The sequence below is a fragment of the Thunnus albacares genome, chromosome 1 (assembly GCF_914725855.1).
Source record: "Thunnus albacares chromosome 1, fThuAlb1.1, whole genome shotgun sequence".
Classification (NCBI taxonomy): Eukaryota; Metazoa; Chordata; class Actinopteri; order Scombriformes; family Scombridae; genus Thunnus; species Thunnus albacares.
The window spans coordinates 6,603,241-6,626,031 of record NC_058106.1 but is presented as its reverse complement, the minus strand read 5'-3'; the positions used below and the strand labels follow the sequence as shown (position 1 = coordinate 6,626,031).

Genomic DNA, 22,791 nt, shown 5'->3' with positions numbered 1-22,791 from the left:
AAGTGCAAGTAAAAACCACAGATTAGGACTGAAAGTAACAATTATTGATTAATCTCTCTATATATATTTTTGTTTGTTGTTGTTTTGACTGATTAGTCCTTAAAATTTCAGAAAATAATTAAAAATGGTCCGCACAATCACAGTCAAATTTGTCAAACCAGCAGTTCAAAACCCAGGGAAATTCAGTTTACAATGATTTAAAAAATCAAAAAACAAAAACATATTTTAAAGGCTCAAACCTGCAAAAAATTTGCCTGATAAATTACTTAAATGATTAATTTATGATCAAAATAGTTAATTTTCTGTCGATCAGCTAATCCATTGATTGTTTTTAATGGTCCTTGCACTACCAGAGTTTTTAATACAGCAAAAAGTTGATATGTTGCACAGACCAATGCAGGCCAGCAACAGCTGTTGGTGCTAATTCAGGCTCCTTGTAATCATAAGGCTAATTGTAAGCCTACTCCATTTGATTCTATAATTATTAATCTGTCTGTATCTGTAATGTAGAAGTAGAGTTAATTTAAGGAGTCAGAACAAAAGAGGCTTAGTAGCCTGTGTGAAAGAGTCATGCATAAAGTCAACTGCATAGACAGCATCTGTAATTTTGCCATCAAGTTGCAAGCAGAAATACAGAAGGAGGCCTTTAGTTCTTTCTGGCTTTCAGGTTAGATAAATATAAGTAATTATCTAATGATCTTTCAGATACCTTCCTTAGACCACAAGTGGAAGTTGTTTGATCAATGGGCCCTAGGTACCCTAAGAGAAACTACATAATTCAGGAGAACTTTATTCATCTCACCTACTTTGAACCCATATCTCTGCCATCCTTAGAAGAGATAATTACACACTTGAAACCAATATCATGTCCCTCGATATCTTACCCACTAAGTTTCTATTAAAGGTCTTTGACTTCCTTGGCCTATACATCTTACATTTTATAAATAGCTCACTGGCTACTGGTTGTGTACCTTCTTATTTCAAACATGCCATTATCCAACCGCTTTTACAGAAACCTAATCTTGATCCCCTAGACCTCAATAGTCACAGACCAATCTCCAAATTACCATTCCTCTCCAAAGTCTTGATAGTAGTAGTATCATCATCTCAGGTAATACTGTCAATGAGTAGCAAAGAGAATTTTGAGAAATTTCAATCTGGTTTTAGATCTCATTATAGCACAGAAACTGCCCTTCTGAGGGTTACTAATGATCTCCTGGTTGCATCTGATGCTGATGTAGGAATGACACTATGTTTATTTTAAATTTCGGGGCACCACTCTTCTTAAATGGAATAGAGCAAATACAATCAGTCTCTTAAATGTAAGTTCTTTTCAGTACATTGACCACTTGTCTTCTGCTCTCAAAGGACACAAACAAACAACGTCTTGTTGATAAATGAAGACATTTATTTAATAGCTAAACATCTGGATAATACATGGTAAAGAGAATAATAAAACAAATCAATAAAAGACTTAATAATATGAACTTTAAATTAGTGGGCCATAGTGAAGTGAAGTATGTGACTTCATAAGTTAATACTACACATGAAATGTCAAGACTTAATGTTAATAAATTATAAAAGACAAAAAGAACATAGATCAACATGCACAAATTAAAGGACTTGGAACTAAAGGCTTTGTGATGTACCACCCCTGGCACAATGTTAGTCAGGCTTCTGTTTTTATCAGTTCACAGAGTTTTGGGCGTGGATAAAGCATTTCACACCACAAGTACTAATGAATATGTAATTCTTTTGTCTCAAAAGAAACCTGGTGTTACTAAAATAGTTTAGCATGTCTTTTGACTTGCCTAAAATGATCTCCTATTCCTGATTCTTAGGGGTAAAACAACATAAAATTGCATACTTCAGGCCTCACTACAGTCGAATCCATTGTGATAAAAATTGTAGATAGCAGTACATTAAACTATTCAGAAAAACATAGTTTTAGCATTATAAATTCAACATAGCTCTTATTTCATAATATTTAAACATTCAACTCAACATTGTTCAAACATGAGGTCTCTAACATTATCAAAACTATAAATGTCTATAATGTTATAGTAAATGCACAAAAGGTTAAAGCAACAGTTTAGGTGACAAATAAAACAAAAGCAGTTCATACTCTGTAGGGTTAAAAGACTTTGCTATCCCAGTCAATAGATGGCAGTGCTGTCACATGGTGAGAAATTAAATAAAATTAGATTCTATTAATTCAGTCATCTTATATCATGCTAAAATTTCATGCTAAGCAATATTAGCTGGTTTACATACTGATTAGACTTAATTGACATGAACTAAGACTTGGCTGGAATAAGAGGTATACCTATGTTAAATCAACTAAGGAGTGCACTTAGATTTATTTCAGTCTCTGGAGATAAGTGAAACTCCAACGGGAGTCTGTTTTCATGTTTAATGTGGAGTTATCTGGTCTTTTCTCTGGTTCAAATGACTTTACTTTAGTTATTTTGTCAGCCATGGTCTTCTCAGGAGGTCTGACTAACCTCCATTCTGTAAAACCCCCGCTTGGGAGGAGAAGTGAAAAGGGGTCAGTTCAAAAGTCTAAAAAAACACTCACCTCCTTGCTTAGGAATTAAAGAAAGGTTGTGTTGTGTACAGTGGTGAATGCTCAGTTCTGAAACTCCTTGACCTTAGTGCTGCATTTGACATGGCTGACCACAGCAACTTGCTCAGTCACCTCGAGAAGTGGGTTGACATCTCTGACTCTGCCCTTTGTTGGTTCAAATCATATGTCAACCACAAAACATTCTCCATCACTGTTGGTAATGCTTCATCTTCCACTGCCCATCTTACCTGTGGCGTGCCACAAGGCTCAGTATGAGGTCTTTTACTATTTTTATTTATTTATTTATTTACCTTCAAATCTCTTCTTAAAACACGCTTGTACAGAGAGGCTTTTTCCTGTTCTCAATCTATAGTCTGCTGTTAGCTTATTCTATATTTATTGTGCTTGGATTTTGAGTGATTTTGTTTGTTTGCTTTGCTTTCTTTTTATTTTATTCTACATTTTATATAAGATTTCAGTGCCCCAATTCTCTGTGAAGCACTTTGTAACTACTCTATTGTTTGAAAAGTGCTATACAAATGAAGTTATTTTTTATTCTTATAAAGAAACACAGCACAGCATCTCCTTTTACCTGACTTGGTATTGATCTGTAGGGAAGTGCGCAGCTTTCAGAGTGTGAGCTGAAATTACTCAAATACTGCAATGACACTCTCCAAACAGAGCAAATGAGTAGCACATCACTGATCTTCCAGGCAGAACTGCTCCAACAGTTGATGAGGCAAAAAGACGGCAGCGACAGAACATGATCACACTTTTCAACTCCTAATGATAGTACCTTGTTTTCAGTAAAGAATGAACAGACCTCATTGGCAGGGCAGAGTGACAGATGGATATATTTTCAAGTCAGGCTGTCGGAGTTACTTGACCGGCATTTTTAATGTGCACACACATGTGGGCAGGCAATGAGTCATTGATAAATTACAGCCGAAAGAGCACATCTTTTAATCTGAGCTGTAAGCCCAATAAGGGAAGGAAAAGGAAGAGGAAGACAGAGAGGCATGCACAGAAGCTTTTCTAATATTCATGTTATTGTACTTTTAATCAGCAGAGTTCATTTAGGGTTCATTTAGTTGTTAGCACTGTAAATACTGTATTTAGATTGAACTTATATTCAATTATTTGCCGAAGAACCATATTAATTTGGTTATATCTGTGAAGATTTGACTGTGGAGATTAATCAAGCATTCTCATTGTAATATTAACTTTCTCAAATAAAGTGTTAATTAAGAGGTAGTCCACTCAGGATTTGCCTTAATAGCTTATTAGTTAAGATGCACTTCTTGATGTTGAACTAATGACCCAGAGATGCTGGCATGTTGCATTATGCAGAGATTTCTGCTATTCCGATTTGGGCAGCTGAAATCTGTCCCAAGAATATAGAGTTTGAAACTCATGTCAACAAGGTAGAGGGGCCAGCCTTTCAAGAAAAGTTTTGCTTTCAAGCACATCAGTGGTTCAGAAATGTATGTGTAAGGCCAAAAGAGAGTTCAAAGCTGAAGTTCAAAGTGTTACACTAAGATAGAAAGACAAAACTGAAGGGGAATTTCAGAGCAAGATGATAAACTTAGTTTGGTATGCAGGGGCTGATAAAAAATGCATGTCAAGGCAAGCAACTGAGTTAGCTTGAACACAGTATACAATATATACTAAAATTCTAAGATAGGGTAGATGATCGACTGCACACATTCATTAATACATCACACAAGTCCTTACCTTGCATACACATATTTCAATGAGACAGTATTTCTTCTATATCAGCCTATTTGTGCATTATATCATATCACTACATCATAATTTATAGACTGCATTATTACTGTGTATTTGGCCATCTGGTTAGATGCTTCAAATGTTTGTAATGTAGAGGTTTGAGCTCATGAGACTGCTTCTTCTACTGTACTTTATCACTTACATGCCTAAAAGCTTTAAACAAAATTGCAATAGCGTTGCTGTCTCAGCTGATGTTTTCTTCCTCCACCTCGCTTCAAGGATGCACTCCTTCTCTCCATCCCTTGTCCACCCATTCAAAAGCCAGCGATAGACATACACACCCTTAAAATTTGATTAGGGTGCAGCCATTCCGAATGTCCTCCAGGATAGTGATGCAGTCCAATGGCCAGGCTTAGAGCTGCGAGCGCTGCCTGTTGGAGAACTGCTCCACTGTGTCTTGTTTTTCTGGACTATCACAGGAAGCTATTTTTCACCACCACCACCCTCCACATTCTTATTCTGTCACTTTGAAAGTTGTTAGATTGAAGGTATTCTATGACTGAAGGTGTGATGTAGGATGGATGGAGTAGTGGGGTCAGAAATCTGTGATGTTGTTGGAAAACTTTCTTTATGTCTCTCTGTATGTTCACATGAGGTATGGCAGTTACCAGAACTATATCTAAAAAGTGAATTTTTGAGGTTACTGGTGATTGTGGTTTTGCATTTATCCAGGGACTTATTAACACCTGGGGCTCACCATAAAACTGATTAACTTGCTGGTATAACAGGAAACTGGCTCAGCTGGGTTCAGAGTAAATACTTGAAACATTAAACAGAATACATACGATGCACAGCATATCTCTTGAATATGCCCTTTGTTCACTATGCTGGAAACCAGTTCCAAATGTGTATCAGTATTGTGTGCCGCAAGGATCACATCTAAGAACCACTTTCTTCTTTTAGAAAGTTGCAGTTGTGTTTCTTGTGGCTGCAGTTGTAAACATTTGATAAAATTCTCTTTGGTCACAGTGTGAAACACAACCACTGGTTCAGACATCACTCAGCAGACTGAACAAAGTCTTTTCACCAACTGTCAGACTGAACAAATGGCACAAAAATCTCAGGCTAACATGACCAAAGCTGTTTCTTTTTATCTTTTAGGGTGTTGATTATTTCACATGCAGCAGTTTATCCAGAAGGAGTTTAATGCCCGCAACCCTAAAGTTGCTGCATTATGTTTGTTTCTTCTCCTCATATCATCCTTGTTAATGTCTGTTCTCCTTAGTGTAATTCAAAATTCAGGGATCCACTAATTAACTAAATTAGAAATTACATATAATGAGGGCAAAGCACTGGTGCATTTGGTTGGTCTGTGATGTATTTGCTTGTGACACACTTATATGATGTTATCTGCTCCTGTATGAGTGTTTTTGTTCTATATGCTGATGCTTTGAACTAGTGGCTGAACATGAATTAGATAGATTGTGCTAAGTGAACCTGAAGAAGCTACAGGTTAAACATGTTGTTCACTCCTAATAAAGTCACAGTAAAGTCATTTCAGTGTGTGGTGGTTAATTTTGATTTTCATGAATTAGATAGAATTGATCTAAAACACTGACAAAACACTGTTGAATGTGTCTCATTTTCACGTTTACACTGCAGAGAAGTATTGGTTAAGAATTGATTGTATGTTTGTATGTGTTCGATCAGATATCGGACGTTTGTCTCAGAGGATGCGGGCCCCAATACACTCGTTGCCACGGTGCTGGCGAAGGATCCAGATGGGGACGGGATTACGTATAAAATCACCACAGGAAATGAGGAAGGCAACTTCGTCATTGACAGCCAAAAAGGTTAGATATGTTGGATTTTTAAAATTCTGCTTTTTTCCCTCTTGTGTGTCCTCATCTGTCATTATTTAACTAGTATTGACATTTCCTTTCCTTCTTCTTCCCTTTCATTCTCTTATCTTAATTTACAATTAACAGTCTTCTCTCGTAAGACTTAGAGTTAAAGGGGCACACCACAGATTTTACACATGAACATCACTACTAGGCACGGGGAGTACAAGCCTGTGAAAGCAGTTGTAAAATGTCTTTGACTTTTTTGAAATCTAAGAAATAAGTACCTTATGATGTCATCATCTTTGCTTTGGCATGGAGACAAACTAGGTGCGTGGATATTTAAATAGTTTGATATGCCAAGTGGGAGGAGCTATTTTGGGCGCCTTTGGTTTTGGAAGTTAAAGTCCCATTTATTTTCTACATGGACACTTTTAGGTGACCCATAGTTGGAGCACTTCCATGGCTTGGATGAGCATGAATCAACAGCTATGTTAGAAAATATCTGGTTCTTTGATAAAAAGTCAAAGGTGCAATCCTGCATAATTAAAACATAAGGTGGGATGTTAACTACAATTCCGATAAGAAACATCCAGTCACGGAGATTAAAATTATGTTACGCTGTTATGGCACTGTGCTTTGTTCACAACTGTGATGACAAAGCATTTTGAATTTGCTACCATTCTCTACCACTCTGCTACAGGTATGTTAGGTAACAGTGACTACGTTTACATGGACACTAATATTCCACTATTATTCCGTTTTTACTGCAGTTTGCGACACATGGCCTATTGCCTGTCTACAGTCAGGTGTGGGATAGAGATGAGATAGAGATGCATGCCCAAAAGAAAAGCCCACATTTCTGCTTGGAAGGAGAAACACACCTATTGTTAAACATTTTGAAAAACTTGGATATCAGCAGTTTTTTGGAAATGCGCAAATATCACCGACCTTTTTCAAGAAGGTGGTTGAACAAATGAAAGAGGGAGGCTGTGTTTGCACAGTCGAACAGGTCCGCCACTGGTGGCAAACCTCTATCCTATTTTGACACAAGGAAGCAAAATGACAAAAGGGGCTCCAGCTGTTTCTTTTCTATATTTTGACATTATAAACATGGCTGCATGCAAACAGGAAAATGAGTAGAGTATTCATTTTCATTAGCCATGTAAACAGCTTAGTAGGAATATTGTCTTTTTTGGAATAAGGGCAAAAAACAGAATATTTTGTGCATGCAAACATGGTCGTTATGGATATCTTTAAAATAAAAAAATTAAATGGGATTACAGAATGGAAAAAAAGTCAGGATATCTCAGTTTGATGCTTAGATTATGATCATGTGTTTTTTTTTTTTTAAATCTATCTCTGGCAAGTCCCACAGTTTTATAGAACACCAATAGTAGATTGCTGGAGTACCCCTTTAACGTCAGAAGTGCTATGCACAGATTTGTTGAACACCAATGAAATTGTCACTCTTCATAAATTAGCGTCTAATTAAATGTATGGCATGCAGCCTGTAAAACAGTCATTTGTCAACATTTAACTGTTAAAGCAACTTGCAACTCTTTAACAAGTACCATAATGTGTCTTTTTTATCTCTCTACTACATGGCACTGTATGTGAGGCCATATGTAATCATGGTGCCATCTGGTTGTCTCTCTGTGTGAAGAAACTTTTGTAAACACAATATTTGATAAAAACTGCATGCTTAAAACAAATGGACCCTCAATATAGAAGAGGTTCATTAATAATTCGAAGCACCATGCTGCTTAACATTTTAGGTGAAAAATCTTAGACCTTTAGGCAGCTTAGGGGCCTGTTATTATTGTGCTTTTCACCTATGTACATTTACCACAAACCCTAAAATATCCACAAAGATTGTTTTTTGGGTTTTTTTTTCCCACAGCTATTTTCTCCCTGCTTCTCTTTCTGCCCTTCCTGCTATATTTACGTACACCGTATAAATGTAAAAGCTCTGCAGTTTGTCAAGCGTGCCTCAGAGGGTCTTTAAAGTACGCATCACAAAGTATGTTTAGTGTTTTATGTCCCTCACCGTATCCACTATTCTGTGGATGAGGATGCCTCACCAGCCTTCCTTTCACCGCGAGGAGCATTTTCAAGGATATTTAAATCCTGACAGGTCATGTCATGGAGACGTTAGAATAATCAGCCAAAGTGTGAGCAGCATTTCCACGGTGTCTTTGTAACAAAATACCATCTGAGGTTTATAGTCACTTCTCAACTTTCTCTGAGGCTGAAGCAGCAATGCCAGACGCAATGTGAAATAGGAAACTGGATTAATGACAACGACGCAGGGTGTGTGTGTGTGTGTGTGTGCAGTAAGTGGGGGGATGGTGGCAATTTCATAGAGGTTCGACCCTTTTGTAAATTGCACCCCTCTCTGAATCTGCATATCGCATTATAGGGTAATACGATGACTTTTACAAATTCAATTACTCAAAACTTCAAGGCACAATTTCCTCTGTTCACCAGCAATGACATTCACTGTCAGCTGATAGTGGCAGTCATTTTATCGAGCACAGAGAAGACTTGTAGCGTATAACTCGATTCCATCGGCTATCAGATGATGAGCGTAGACTTGCTTTGCCATTTATATTGTTTGGCTCTCATTTGCATTTAGTCACATTGACCAAATTTCTGCCCATAGGCAGTCATGAAAGGTTAACTTTGTTTTTCAAGTTTGCTTTCTCAGACCGACCAGCTTTGTATTAAAAGTTCAGTGTCGTAGCAACGTCTGTTTGTCTGGATGGATCTTCTCATTTGTCTGCTTACTTTTTATGTATTACTCTATGTGCATGCTGTCTGTTTGTAATTTGGATGCCATTGTCATGTGTGCACATTATTGGTATTTAGTACACACTGACTGACTAATCCATTCACATGTTAATCCATAGGATCACTAGTGTTTGTAGATGGAGTGAATCATCATGTCGTAAGATTAAACTGAATACTGGCTAACTGATTCCTATATTAACACAGGGGCTGCTACTAGTGATTATTTTCACTGTCTATTAACCTTATTGATAAGTTTTCTGATTAATTAATTAATGGTTTATTGAGTAAACCAATAGTAAACTGGTGTACTGATGGCCTACTTTAGTTCAAATTCAATACCCTGCTGTTGTGGCCATGACAGGGATTGATCAGGAAAGCTGCAGCACAGACAGGCTGTACCAGGTTCAAAGTAATTATTCACAAATAGCCTATAAGTTTTGAGCCAATTATTCAGATTTTATGCCCAGTAATAACATTTCCTTGTGGCTTGAGAGCAAACGTTCTGTGGCCAAGTACAAGTCCGCCCTATAGAGTTTCCTTTACAAGGTGACTTCATCAAATTGCTTGTTTGAAACCCAAGGGTATTAAATATGCAGTAATGTAGAACAGAGAAAAGTATGAATATATTTACATTTTAGAAGGTGGAACCTGCTAATGTTTGAAATGCATGTTTTATAAATGACGTAAAGGACAACGCTGTTTTTCTTCTTGTCAGCAAATCCCTTGAAGAGATAAAACAATGAGTTGAACATTAGTATTATCTGTGTAGCCAAAGTCTGATAAAACTCATTCCCTTGTGCCACAGACCTCCATTGTTGTCTGAAAACAATTAAAGACACATCAATGAGCCACACCGTTGCACTGGGTGACATGTTGCTTCATTACAATGAACACGCACACTGTAGTTTATTTTGACTCAATCACTCATACACCATCCTGTTGCTGGAAATGTATATTAATCCGCAGCTGAAAATAGTCTCCAAAAGACACTATTTACTCCTGTTTTAGTAACATTTGCTAAAAACTACAGTACCCAGCTGTTTTAGGAAATTATTAAGCCTCTTTTAAAAACAAAAGTATATATTTGTTACCCATTTTTAAAGATTTACATTTTCAGTAGGAACAAATGGGCTTGGAGCTGAGTGACACACACGGGGTAGGGAAGTCTCATGGGATTTGTTGACAATAAGAAGAATATAGAATATCACCAGCTTTATCATTCAAACTATTTGTCAGTTATTGAAATGGTTTAAGATTCATTTTCATTTAAGATTTGTCTTCTTTTGATTGATTCGTCTGTTCTTTGATTGTTTGTGTGCTACAGTGCAATGACACTGTGTCAGTCCAAATGACAAATAGCTGGGAACAGGATTTCTAGTAAATAGCCAACATTTAAGTGTAGGGAAATGGTCATTAAACAGAAAATGCAACACAGAATAAATGAAAAATATTGAGAAAATTCTTAGCTGAAGTGAGTGCTCTGCTGTGTCATTAGCATCCTAGTGCACATTTCTATTATGCACACCTTTAGTGGTGATGGGTTTATATTAAATCAACTGGCAACCAGTCATGCTCACTCAAAGACACACGCACACTCACAAAAGTAAGCCTAATATAGATACACACAAAAGCACCGCACAATTTGTCTGTACCAAAGTGTGTGAGCCAAAGTGTGACACCATAATGCTTGTAATATGATCCAGTATCTTGTTTTAAAGAGACCAATATTTGGTCATTAAAAGTATTTTATGATTCTTATAATGGAAGGCGAGCACATTGGATTCCGCCCACCATCTCCAACCCATCTCTTCTGCTACTGATGAAAATCGTTTATTGCCTTTTCTCCCATCTCTCGTTGCTGGCTCCCCTCCCCCTTCCCCTCCCTGCTCATCCTAAATGTCCGACAATCTTTCAAGTGATTGTTTTCCTCCCTTCCGGCAGGAGTAGCCCTTCTGGCCTCCCTCTCCGTGTTAATTTGCCTGTAACTCACCTCACAATACAGTGTGTTTCCCTGAGATTTAAGGCGCCCATTAGGATCCGAGCAGGCTGGTCAATATGATGATCACGCTCTTCCTATTAAAACCCATAAATACAGAAACACCCGATGTGTTGGAGTGGAGGAAGTATTTACTGTACTGACAGCTAAGGGGAATTGCTGGCGCCAATAAACGGCCTTCGATCATCACCTTTTTTTGTCGGCTAAGTTTTATGGTGTTTTGGAAAAGAGTACTTCCGTGAGAGGCAGGCAGTACATGAGTTTGTTTTCAGTGAAGACTCCTAGATTACCAGTGATGGGGTAGCATTCGTTCTCCTGTTGTCATGTTTTATTCCTATTATTTAGTCTTTCCTCCTGAACTGCTTGCCTCCTATCTATTGTGTTAGGTCTGATGTGCTGACCTGCGTCTGATCCCAGCTTTATGTAACAAACCCACATTGTTCTGCTCTCATTCATCTCCCTGGTTCCCTCTGGCAAATGTATTGTTATTCTCTCTTCCTCTCCATCACTTTTCCCCTACCTACTTGTTTTTTATTAACCTTTTTCACTTTTTCTCTCACTCCTTCATCTCACTTCTCCCTCCTTCTCTCCTAGCTCCATTGCACAATTTTTTGGCATAATACTGAATGGAGGACCACTCCCTCCATCCCTCTCCTCCTACTGCTACCCCCACCTCACTTTGTCCTCCGTCCGCTGTGCTGTCTCTCACCCATCCCTTTGCTTCGTCCTTCTACTTCCTCCCTCCTGGCTGCCTTCATGTGAAGTGACGGCTTCTCACTGACCCCCGAGGAAACATCTTCTCCATCTCCAATAAGCGATGATATGTGCTGGCCCTGTTAGCAGCAACACCCACACAGACACACACACACACATGCACACGCATACACACACACTGTCAAAGTCACTGTTCTTATTTCACTGAATAATAAAAAAAAAACTTCTTATACACATGAAATTTGACATATATAGTGCATGTAGAGAAACACACATAATGCTGTCATACATATAGCCATGTATATGCATATACACATACCAGTGACACACAAAAGCAGAAAATCTGTCAAATGTACAGTGAATGCATAGACACATCCACCACACAAACACACATATGCCCATATGCCCATATGTAGACATGGAAAAAATACACACCTGAAGGATGGTGTACATAATAAGCATCCAATCCCACATACACTCTGACAATGTATACCTGCACATAAGACCCACAGTCACAACCATAAACAGGAACAAACATCCGCGTACACACACAGAGCCAGACATGCATGTATCTACACGCATGCAGGCCCACACATATGTATATGTCGGGACACATACACACACACGGCCATAACCCATACCACAAGGGCACATATCTCATAGATTAGAACAGACGCTCGCTGTATGCTTTGTTCTTGGAATGTCCTAAAACCTTTTCCATGTCCCATTTTCAACCACTTACCCAGCATGTGTTGCTCTCATCCCAGGCTTTTAGGCCCTATTAGATGTTTATGCCAACCAGAGGCAGAGCAAAGCGGGGATCGGACTTCAGGGCGCCTCCGGTGCTCCCTTTATATGTAACATAGTGAGCAGGCCATAGCCTCTCTCTGTGTCTGCCTACTGCCTTTACTGAACTGGTCACATTTATCTGGCCTTCTGTCTCAATTCATTAAGCTTGAGTGCACTCCCCGGCACTGTTGGAACAGCGTGGGTGGAGAGAGAGAAGGGTGGACATGCTTTGTGTTATACTTTACTTACTGCTTACACTTTAAGTGCATCTTTGGTATGGATATACACGTTTTTCCATTCTATTCTGTAATTCTAGGGGCCAAGAACCAACCTTTCTGATATTAGACATCCAATTACATCTATGAGTACTGCTACTTTATCTTTTTACCAATACTGCTGTACCTACTTCTTTCTGCTGCTGCTGTCATCACTATGGCTATTTTCACTGCTGTGGTATACTACTATTACCACCCAAATTTTAAAAAATAAAAATGAAAAAATCTTGTATCTAGTGGTATCTAGCCTTGCAGAAGATAGCGTAGAATTGGTCTACCCCAATACAATGTAGTTGAATGACACTTCATTTGTGGTACTAATGGCAATGAAAAATTGCATTTTAAAAATTCACCAGAAAGTGCCCTTGTTATTCTGGACAATCCACAGAACACATTGTTAACAGTTCTCAAAGGGACTATTTTTTTGGTAGAAAGTTGTTCCAGTGTAGTTCAATGTGAGGTCTGTGGATTATTAAGGTTTGCTTTCACCTCCATTTTATCGAGGTGGGGACAGAAATCTCAGAGACAAATAACAAAGAAATAAAAATAAAACCCAAACTAGACTCTTTAATCCATGCAAAAAGTATGGCTCTAGGAATGGAATTGTCCACCAACATTTGTGATTTTAAGTGAAAAGTGTCAACAACTATTGGATGGATTGTCATGGAATTTGGTAGATATACAGTACCAGTGAAAAGTTTGGACACAGTTTTTCATTCAAATGAATGGGAAGGTGTTTTGACTGGTGCTATATATATTCCCCTCAGGATTAATTGTAATTACATTGGTGACCCAGCATATTGTATATGTGCAGACATAACATTTGTTGTATATTTAGTACCTGTTGTACCATTACCTGTCTATAATGATTCCTCATGAAGCTAAAATTAATTCCAACGTTAATTGTAGTATTGAAAAATCTACATTTAAATAGATAGTTAAGTTATTTATCTTTTGTGGCCAGAGTTCATCAACCCAAGTTGGTCGCTCCCTCTGTAGCAAACAATTGTGCTAATTTTAGCCTTATTGTGCCTCCTTTTTTTTTATCACAATCTCTTGTAAGCCCATTCTACAATTCAACCCCTATCAGCCCCAGCCACGCACCGTACAATAGCCTATTTGGGTATGCATAATGAGAAATTGTGTGCAAACCATTCAGCCTACTGTCGTTTTAGAGTATGAGCAAATTGCTTTTTTATTTATATATATATATATATGTATATATATATATATATATATATTTATCGTAGTCAAGGTGTCCAGGTGGAAAGATGGGGGGTATGGTCTGAAAACATCCAGCTGCTGAAGTGGCCAAACTTCAACTGAAAGTCAACAACACTAGCATAGAATAAGGGTACATAATTAAAAACCTGGTCTACATGAACAAAGGAGTAGAGTGAATTAAATACAGACTTAGTTTGTATTCTGAAGGGACGGTACAGCAAGACTCAGGGTTGAAATGGAAAGAAATGTGATGCAGCCTTCAGTGTATTCAGAGGGTCATGCCTCATACAACAGCTATGCTAATTAGACATAAATATTAGAGATCGGCCTGGTCTTTTACAATTTTTATTATGAAGTGTTGTAGTCATTATAAATATTGATTTTTGCCCAGTGAATATTTGACCCCACAGTAAATAGCAAGCTGAATAGCCTTTTCTTACTTGTACAGTATTGTCTATTTCAAATATAAAGCCGACGCATAATTATAATCAGCACCATCAGCGAGCTTTGTCTTGCTAAGTTCTCTTCACAATCTTCTTTATAGGTGTCACAGCTGCATGGTTACAAGGATCACAAGTCTGTAACATAAAAGTGAAATAGATAGTTAAAACAAGCTGTGTTTAACATTGTTTGGAGATTGAAGGCTAAAAAATGGCACTATTGTAGGATGTCAAGGATTTGTGAGCTGATCCTCAGAATATATCCAAATTGTACAGGCTCTAGCAGCAGGCATGTAAGAATTGTGGCATGTGTGTGTCTTCAATGTTAAAAGTATTAGTGTTTCACAGTGGTAAAGAGTAATTGTGAGCCAGCAGAGCATGTCAATACTGTGATGTGTGCAGAATGTTGTGAAAATTGGGTCAACTTTGTAAGACATGCAACAAATAAAATTGAAAAAACAGTAAAAAAAAAAAAAAAAAAAATGCATGCAGAATCTGGACTCCCTTGAAACAAACAGGCTACATGTTGCCCCAATGAAATAACATAAAAAAATGTGAGAAGCATATAAATTATCTACATACATGCTTTTGCAAGATACCATCTCAGGTTTCTCTGCATACAGAGTGCTGGCTGGCCTGAAAAAAACTCTGCTGGACTTTATTGTACTTGGCATAAACCTCTGCAGCAGTGTCTGCTGAATATAAGTGTTTATAATGTGTATTTTACTGTGTAGGTGTGTGTGTGTGTTTGTGTGTGTGAGTATATTTATGCATTTATATGTGTCTGACACAATGTATGTGACACATCTTTCTTGAGGCAAAGCTTCCTCCCCTTACATCTCTACGTCTGTAAATTGGAATCATCTTTCTCACCTCTCTCTCTCTCTCTCTCCCTCCCTCCCTGTCTATTTTTATATCTCTCTCTCTCCCTCACACACACACACGCACACACACAGAAAGACGTTCACACACCTACACATACCCATAACCGTGGACAGCAGTGCCAGGGAACCAGCCATTGTGACAAACACCTCGAGGCAGACACCCCCTCCTTGGCAAACCTCCATCTCTTGTGCAACAGCGTACACACACACACACACACACACACAAACACACGCACACAAGCACACGCAAAGGCGAACAGAAGGGACATACTGTACAATTGCAGTTAAAATTGATGAAAATGATTTGAGTAGAGCAGAAATTCTCCCCTTTGCTTCCTCTATTAAGACCCATCTACAAATCACTCATTGTCTCGATTCCACATATGTCATGCTGGTGCAGTTGCTTTCAACACACACATATGAAATAAAAATTATATATCTTCTGGCTGTAATCTATCTCATCAGTTCCCTTGGCCTGGTACACAGAGATAGAGGGACGAACACACACACTCTCACACATATATACATATCTACGGTAAGTGTACGCATGGTTACAATTCCCAGGTCTCTTGTGAAACACCAGCCAAATGAACACATGACAATGATAGCACCTGCCCCTGCCACTGAAGATAAGGAGGATGTAATAAGCGTGTCCACACTTTTAGCCCCCCCCTCACACACACACACACACATACACAAAGTAAACAGAGCACCAAAAGGTGAGATGAATACAGAGTGGCAGAGAGTCATTCAAAGCAGAGTTGGATACAGATGAGAAACCAACACAAGACTGAATGAAAGAGTCAGCAAGAGAGAAAGAGAGACATGGGATGAAATGGAATATTAGAACAATGGTGCGAAAAAGGGAATACCAATCAGTTTAACTATTCATATGTTGTGTAGCCATAATTAATGAAATCTCCCAAAGCTAAAAACTGAATTAAGTAAGTCTGTGTCCACCAGAAACATATTACTATGCCATGGCTTGGCTTCATTTCTTCTTATTTATAAAGAAATATGCCAATACTTATTCTTGCATACAGATTTTGGCTACTGTATGACTCACCTACTCAACCCATGCCTCCATTCAAAATCACAGACGCTATCTGTGTGTTCAAGCATTTCACTTCAGTGAAAAGACTTGAAGGACTGAAAATGAGTTTCACAGAAACACCTGTGCTTTTGTTTGCTTCCCATCTTTTTTCCTAGATTCAACACCAGCCCTGGGTTATATTATGACTGAGAGTCTTGTTTTTTTTCTGTGTCTTTGACCTCTACTTGACTATCTGTTCTAGTCTGTGTGAGTGGTAATGGTTGGACCAATTACTGTAAAGGATGTGCCAATGATGTCAACCCAGAATTTGAGGAAGTTAAATTGGCATGGTCTATAGTGTTAAGATGAAGCTTTGAAACTGAACATTTACATGAATATGTTGCTGAAATAAGTGTTTGCAATGACTGATATGCCTTCCCCTTTAAGAAAATGAATGGTTTCTATAATATTTATTTATTTATTTTATTTTGGCATATTAAGCCTTTATCAGATAAATTCACAGAGACGATTCAGACAGGAAACATAGGAAGAGAGAAGGGTGCCCCGGCAGTCAAACGGTTAAGGTACATACCATATACAGTAACTGCAATGTCCATCGTTTGATTCCGGCCTTGGACCTCTATTGCATATCAAACCCTTCTGTCTCTTCCCTCATTTCCTGCCTGCCGCAAAACTATCAACTTTCCAATAAAGAAAATGCCAAAAAATAATTGGGAAAAAAGTAATCATAGGGAAAGAAAGGGTTATGACACATAGTATCCTTGGCCAAAATTTAACTAGGGGCCAATGGGTTATATGTTCTATTTTTTCACTATTAGGCTCCATAAATGGACATTGATACATTACAGTCATTTGGCAGATTTTTCCAAAGCGACTTACATTTAATAATGCATACACACACTGACTGATTTTCAGTGGGGCGTCTTGCTCAAGGGCCCTTGTATGCATCGGGAGGAGGAACAGAGATTTAACTACCAACTTAACAAAACCTTTACAAAATAGTAATTTACACACTACACACTTTGGCTACTATCCAAATAATTTTGTATGTTAAAGATAGTTATACATATCAATACACAGTGTGATCCCTTAGAAACTAAACAACTAAAATCCTGAATACCAAATGTTTTTACAAAGGATAAAATAAATAGTAATAATAAAAGACCAGACAAACAGACCAGGATATGAATAACCCTGACACAAGATTTCCAGGTAATCCAGAAATCCTGTAAATGTTCTGGTAGGTACTTAGCCCTGAGAAGGACTGTGTCTTTTTGGACAAAGAATGTTCTGCTAAACATGTAAGTTTAAATGTTGTTTGGGATTGGGATTTTCAAATCCATGTGTAAATTTGTTACTTCAAGAGCCTAAACTCCAGAAAAATAACGTGTTAACATTGCGGACACTGTAATGAAAATGTTTTTTCATCTCGTAATTGGTATGTCATGGCTGAACAATAGCAAGTGTTTCTTGACATTACAATCACACACAGCTGACAGACTGCTGACAATTGACATCCATATGTTTCGTTGCAGGTCTGATCCGTCTGCGTTCCAGCCCACCCCCTCGCCTGCAGGGTGTTGAATATATCCTCAACGTTACAGCAACGGATGACAACGCCTCAGGCGGACCTCAGGCCTTGTCATCCACGGCTCAGGTCATAGTGGGAGTGGACGATGTGAATAACAACAAGCCTGTCTTCGAGAAGGTGAGACGAGCAATTACACACTCTCATCATTAAACCTTGCCTAAACCTAAAGTCTTGCTCATTACTTGCTTGCGTTTAAAAGGGTGTTGGATAAACTTCTGCTTTCCTGTTATGCATTTTTTTCTCTTCTCTTAAGTTGTCTCAGTGACTTCTAATTCTTTCCTTTTCTTTCCTAGTCCCTTTTTCCTCCTATCTATCCCACATAACTCTTCTCCATCACTCCTCTTTCTCCACTCTTTGTCTTTCTATCTCCTCTATTTATTAGCCTCTATCTCTCCTCTCTAGAGGAGCGATTAGCTGGCTTGACCACCATCTCTGCTCTCTCGTCTCTCTCCTACATCATCTCGGTCTTTTAATTAAAGCTTTGAGAGATGTGGGAGAAATCCTGACTGATCCGCTCTGGAAGCGCTATGTCTCCAGCCATGTCTCAATTTGAAGTGAGGTGACTTCTCAAGGCCCCCTGTGGTATTGCGAGCCAAGATTAGGAGTGGGGGTTTGCTGAGTAACCCCACTCACTCTCCTGGGAGAAAGCGAGCCCCAAGTGTTTCCCTTTCGGCTTCACCTCTCAGCAGGAAGAAACAGAGGGATGGCCGACAAGATGAGAGTCAAGAGAAAAGAAAAGAATCTTTGGTCCACAGTGTTTAATGTGCTCTCTATGCTCAATTGTCTTTCTCAGGAATCTCTAGCTGGCATCATACTCAAAGTCTACAATTCATTCTTTTCTCTCTACTGGTGGGATGCTGATTACAAAGGACAAACAAGCCCCAAACCTCCCCGTCTCCCCCCAACCTCCGTGCCTCTTCTGAGTCAAAGAGAGAATTTTTTAAAAAAAATGAAGAGATAGATACTGAATATAGAAAATAAGTATTACTGTCAAATAAAATGAGCAAAGATAGAAAAACGAGATTGTTGGAAGAGAAAACTTTGCATAAACATTTCTGTTGGTATGAGTGTGTGTCTGGTCAAAGATAGATAGAGACTGAGGGAAACAGAAAAAAAAGGAAGACAAAAATTAGTAAGAAAAAGAAACAAAGTAGTTCTGGAACAGAAAAGTAAAAAAGAAGCAGGGTGTTGGTTTCTCAGCTAGTAAAGACATCTGAGATTAGTTGGTATTTCCTCTCTCGCTGGCAGCCAGCAGCAGGACACTGAAGCAGAAAGGACCTTTTATCTTGTTTTGATGCTCAGTCTTATAACGTACTGTACAGTCTCTGGAACCCAGAGCTGAATCAGTGGACCAAGACAGAAGAGACTCACACAGAGAGGCAGAGATAGAGAGAGGCAAGATCTCTCGGATTTATAGCCAGATCCTGAATTTCCTAATGGTGCAAATGTCAGAACACACACAAACATGCAGGCATTGAATATATATATGTAATAACCCTTAATACTCAACGTGTTCTTATATTACATTTATGAACATACCTTTCTATATTTTTACGGACAAAAACCTCCCTGTTTCTATGTTTATACTGTGCAGGAAAAGGAGGAAAAAACCAGGACAGTGCATTTCTCAACATGCATGATTACACTCTTGAAAACAAATTACACAGGAACAACATGAACAAACATAACCAGTGAGCAAACCTTTTATGGTCTGTGTACTGAATTCAGAACTTGTTGCGTGTAAACAGCATATTAGATCCCATTGTTCTTATTATGTCCATTTTTTCCTGAATCAATTCAGGCTTTGCACTTGCAACTCTTTCTCCTTACTGATAATGTGTATGTCTTTACATGTGTCAACAATTTACTTTGTCCAGTGTGATTTTGCAGGAGGGTGTATCCTGCTTGCTCCATTGCTAATTAGTCCATACATACTTTGAGCCAGTTATCCAACCTTTAACAGTCCCTTCTCTCTATTTTTCAGTTCATTAAGATTGTCCATTTTACTGCCAGAAATACAGATGTTACAAGGTACTGTGTTTGCTTTTGTTCTACATTAGGAAGTTGTTTCCCAAATAAAAATGTGGCTGGGCAATAAGGAACCTGCATTTTCAACACTGATGACAAATCATTAATTACTTTCTTCCAGAACCTCTGCACATCAGGACAAAGCCACAATATGTGCATGAATGTGCCGACCTCACCACAGCCAAGCCAACACATTTCTCATGTAGTTTGATTCATTTTCTTTAATCTACAGGGTGTAAAATAAGTGTCTTTAATACATAAATCTGTGTAAAATCCTAAATTGAATTATTTTTATACCTCAAACAATTTGATACCTGTGTTGTAGATTTCAGAATATTTTCCTATTCTGCTTGTAGTAAGGTGCACAACCATGTAATATTCCCAAAACATTTTAAGTGAGCCAGTGGCAGCTGAAGGGCTATGTCCTAGCATCTTTCTTGTCAATCTAATTTTTAGACACCAATTTTATACCTTTAGCAGCATGTGTTTTAAGAATAGATTTAAGTTGTAAATACTGTAAAAATTCAGCATCGGTCAACCCATTCTGTTTTTTTAATTCATCAAATGCCTTTATTGTGCCCTCCCTTACAATCTGTCCAACATGTCAATTTTATTTAGTGTCGCACCACCTGACATTAACATTGAATTGTTCCAAATTTGATACAAGGGAAGCTCCAGTCCATGAATTGCCATTCATTGGTGTACTCAACTATTTCACACAAGGTCTTAGTTAAAGGATTATCTATTTTTTGATCATTTTCGGTTGAAACCATATTGAGGATACTGCAAGATTGTTGTCATGCTCAAATACCAATCTTGCTCTAAACCAATCCAAATTAGGAATTAGCGAAACAGAGAGCACTAGTGTCTGATCAGAAGGCCTACTTGCTATCAGCTGGTATGTTGGAAAAGTAGAGGGGTCCGAATTGGGGGAGAAAAAGTTGTGCACCTAAAGGGTTCCCTCAGAATGTCCACGATCCTAGCTACATTAGGAGGAAAACCCATTTTAGCTGCTTGAATCAATCTCATTCTTTTGGTTCATACCCAAAGCTCATGACCACAGGTAAGGATAGGTTCATAGATCAACTGGTCAACCAAGAGCTTGGCCTTAAAGCTCAGATCCTTCTTGAGTGCGACAGTCCGGGACAATGCACCTGTTTCATTAAACCCTCACTCTTAAAAAAGACTCCAAGATACTTGAACTCTGGCAGAGTACTGTAGCCTCTGACTCGGAGGTGTTGACTCTCATCACAAGTCAACATTTCCAGCTACAAACTGTCCAGATGGATGCTGATGTCAAAGTCCGATAAAGCTAGCAGAACCACATCATCTGCAAAAAGCAATCCTGAGGTCACCAAAGCAGACACTCTCTGTCCTTTCTCTGTGCCTTGAGATTCTGTCCATGAAAATAACCAACAGAACTGTGACAAGGCGCAACAATCACAGCATTTCATTGTGCTTAGACTAATATTTGAGTGTTTCTGGTATGGAATGTCAAATGTACACACCCTCTGCATGGTTTGTTTTACAGTGACTGAGCATTTTCAACTTTTAGCATTCCGGTTGACCAGATTATATATATCGGTGAAATTCTTCATTTGAGCCTGCATGCCTTTGTCAACTCCCTCCATCCATGGTAGGCTTGACGCAAATTGTAAAGCATAGGGTGTAAAGCAAAGGTACAAAAGTTTCTGATGAATACAGATGGAAAGGGTGAAGAGGTGAAGAAAGGCAAGGCGTTGTTGCATGACAGAAGACTGGGCGACAGAGGAGAAGAAGAAGAAGGAAGGAAGAAAGAAAAGAGTCAGGAAATGACGGAACAGGAGAAGATAAAGAAATTTTCCCCTCGTCATTAATTAGATGTCAAAGGAAAGCATCAACCAGCAGAACTGAGGAATTCCATCCCTTCCACTGTGTCTGTAGCACATCAGCATTAACACTCTTGTGAGAAAGGAAAAAAATAGAAAGAGATGATGGGGACAGGAAAATAAAGTGTGAGAGAGAAAGAGAGACAGAGAGAGAAAAATGAGAGGCAGTGAGTGAAACCAAAGCAGCGTCCAAATGAAGATGATAAAGCTCTTTTTGTCAAGTTCAGTGATTGACAGTATCTTTGAGAATCCAAACACGGAGCAGCGACTTTTCATCACAAGAACTGAAAACTCTGAATGAATCTCAGTGATTGCTCCAAGAATTTATGTTGTGTTAAATAGAGACCATGGTTATTGTTTTAGGATTGAATTTTAAGATAATTTCTACCCGGGATTATATAACTTTTCCTTCTGTAAATTTTAAACACAGAATTAATCAGAAAATGGTTTTCATCCACATTCTTTATGTTATTCTTTTATATACATTAGATTATGTGGAATGTTTTTGTAGCCAGTCATAAGGATAACATACACACTAGTTTTCCAGCATATCCTCTTTCCAGTTTTAATATGTCTGAGTGGTTATATGGGAGCATGTGACCATCTTTACAGTGCTGACATGTAGTTATTGCTGCATACAGTGGTATGGAAGGAAAATCAGTTGTATGTAGCCTTTTTTAAATGGTGTTTTTAGGGGTTGAAGCAAGGATGCATTGTTCTTGGACCTTTAGTTTTAATATTAGGGTTGTCTGCTGCACTCCATCACATTTATGTCGGAGCCATTTATTGAACACTTGTAAAGTTTTTGTTGACTGATTTCACAATCTGCTTTGTTCATTCTTCTTTTAATAGTATTAAATATATTGCTATGCAGCTGAACTATAAGCTACCACCATAGTATGAAAAGTAATCAGAAGAAACCAGTGCAATTATATTTTTTTCCCAAGGAATATATTTTAGTGAAAATTCCTGAGAAATACAAGGAATTAGATCCCTGCAA

General features: G+C 38.3%; 1 protein-coding gene across 1 annotated transcript in view; it reads left to right on the top strand.

Annotated features, from left to right (window-relative positions):
• Positions 1 to 22,791, top strand: part of si:ch211-186j3.6 (neural-cadherin) — a 260,357-nt gene that overhangs the window by 56,937 nt on the left and 180,629 nt on the right. The window contains exons 7-8 of the mRNA XM_044357504.1: positions 6,005 to 6,147; positions 17,840 to 18,012. Coding sequence (XP_044213439.1) covers positions 6,005 to 6,147; positions 17,840 to 18,012 — 316 coding nt within the window. The remainder of the gene's footprint in view (positions 1 to 6,004; positions 6,148 to 17,839; positions 18,013 to 22,791) is intronic.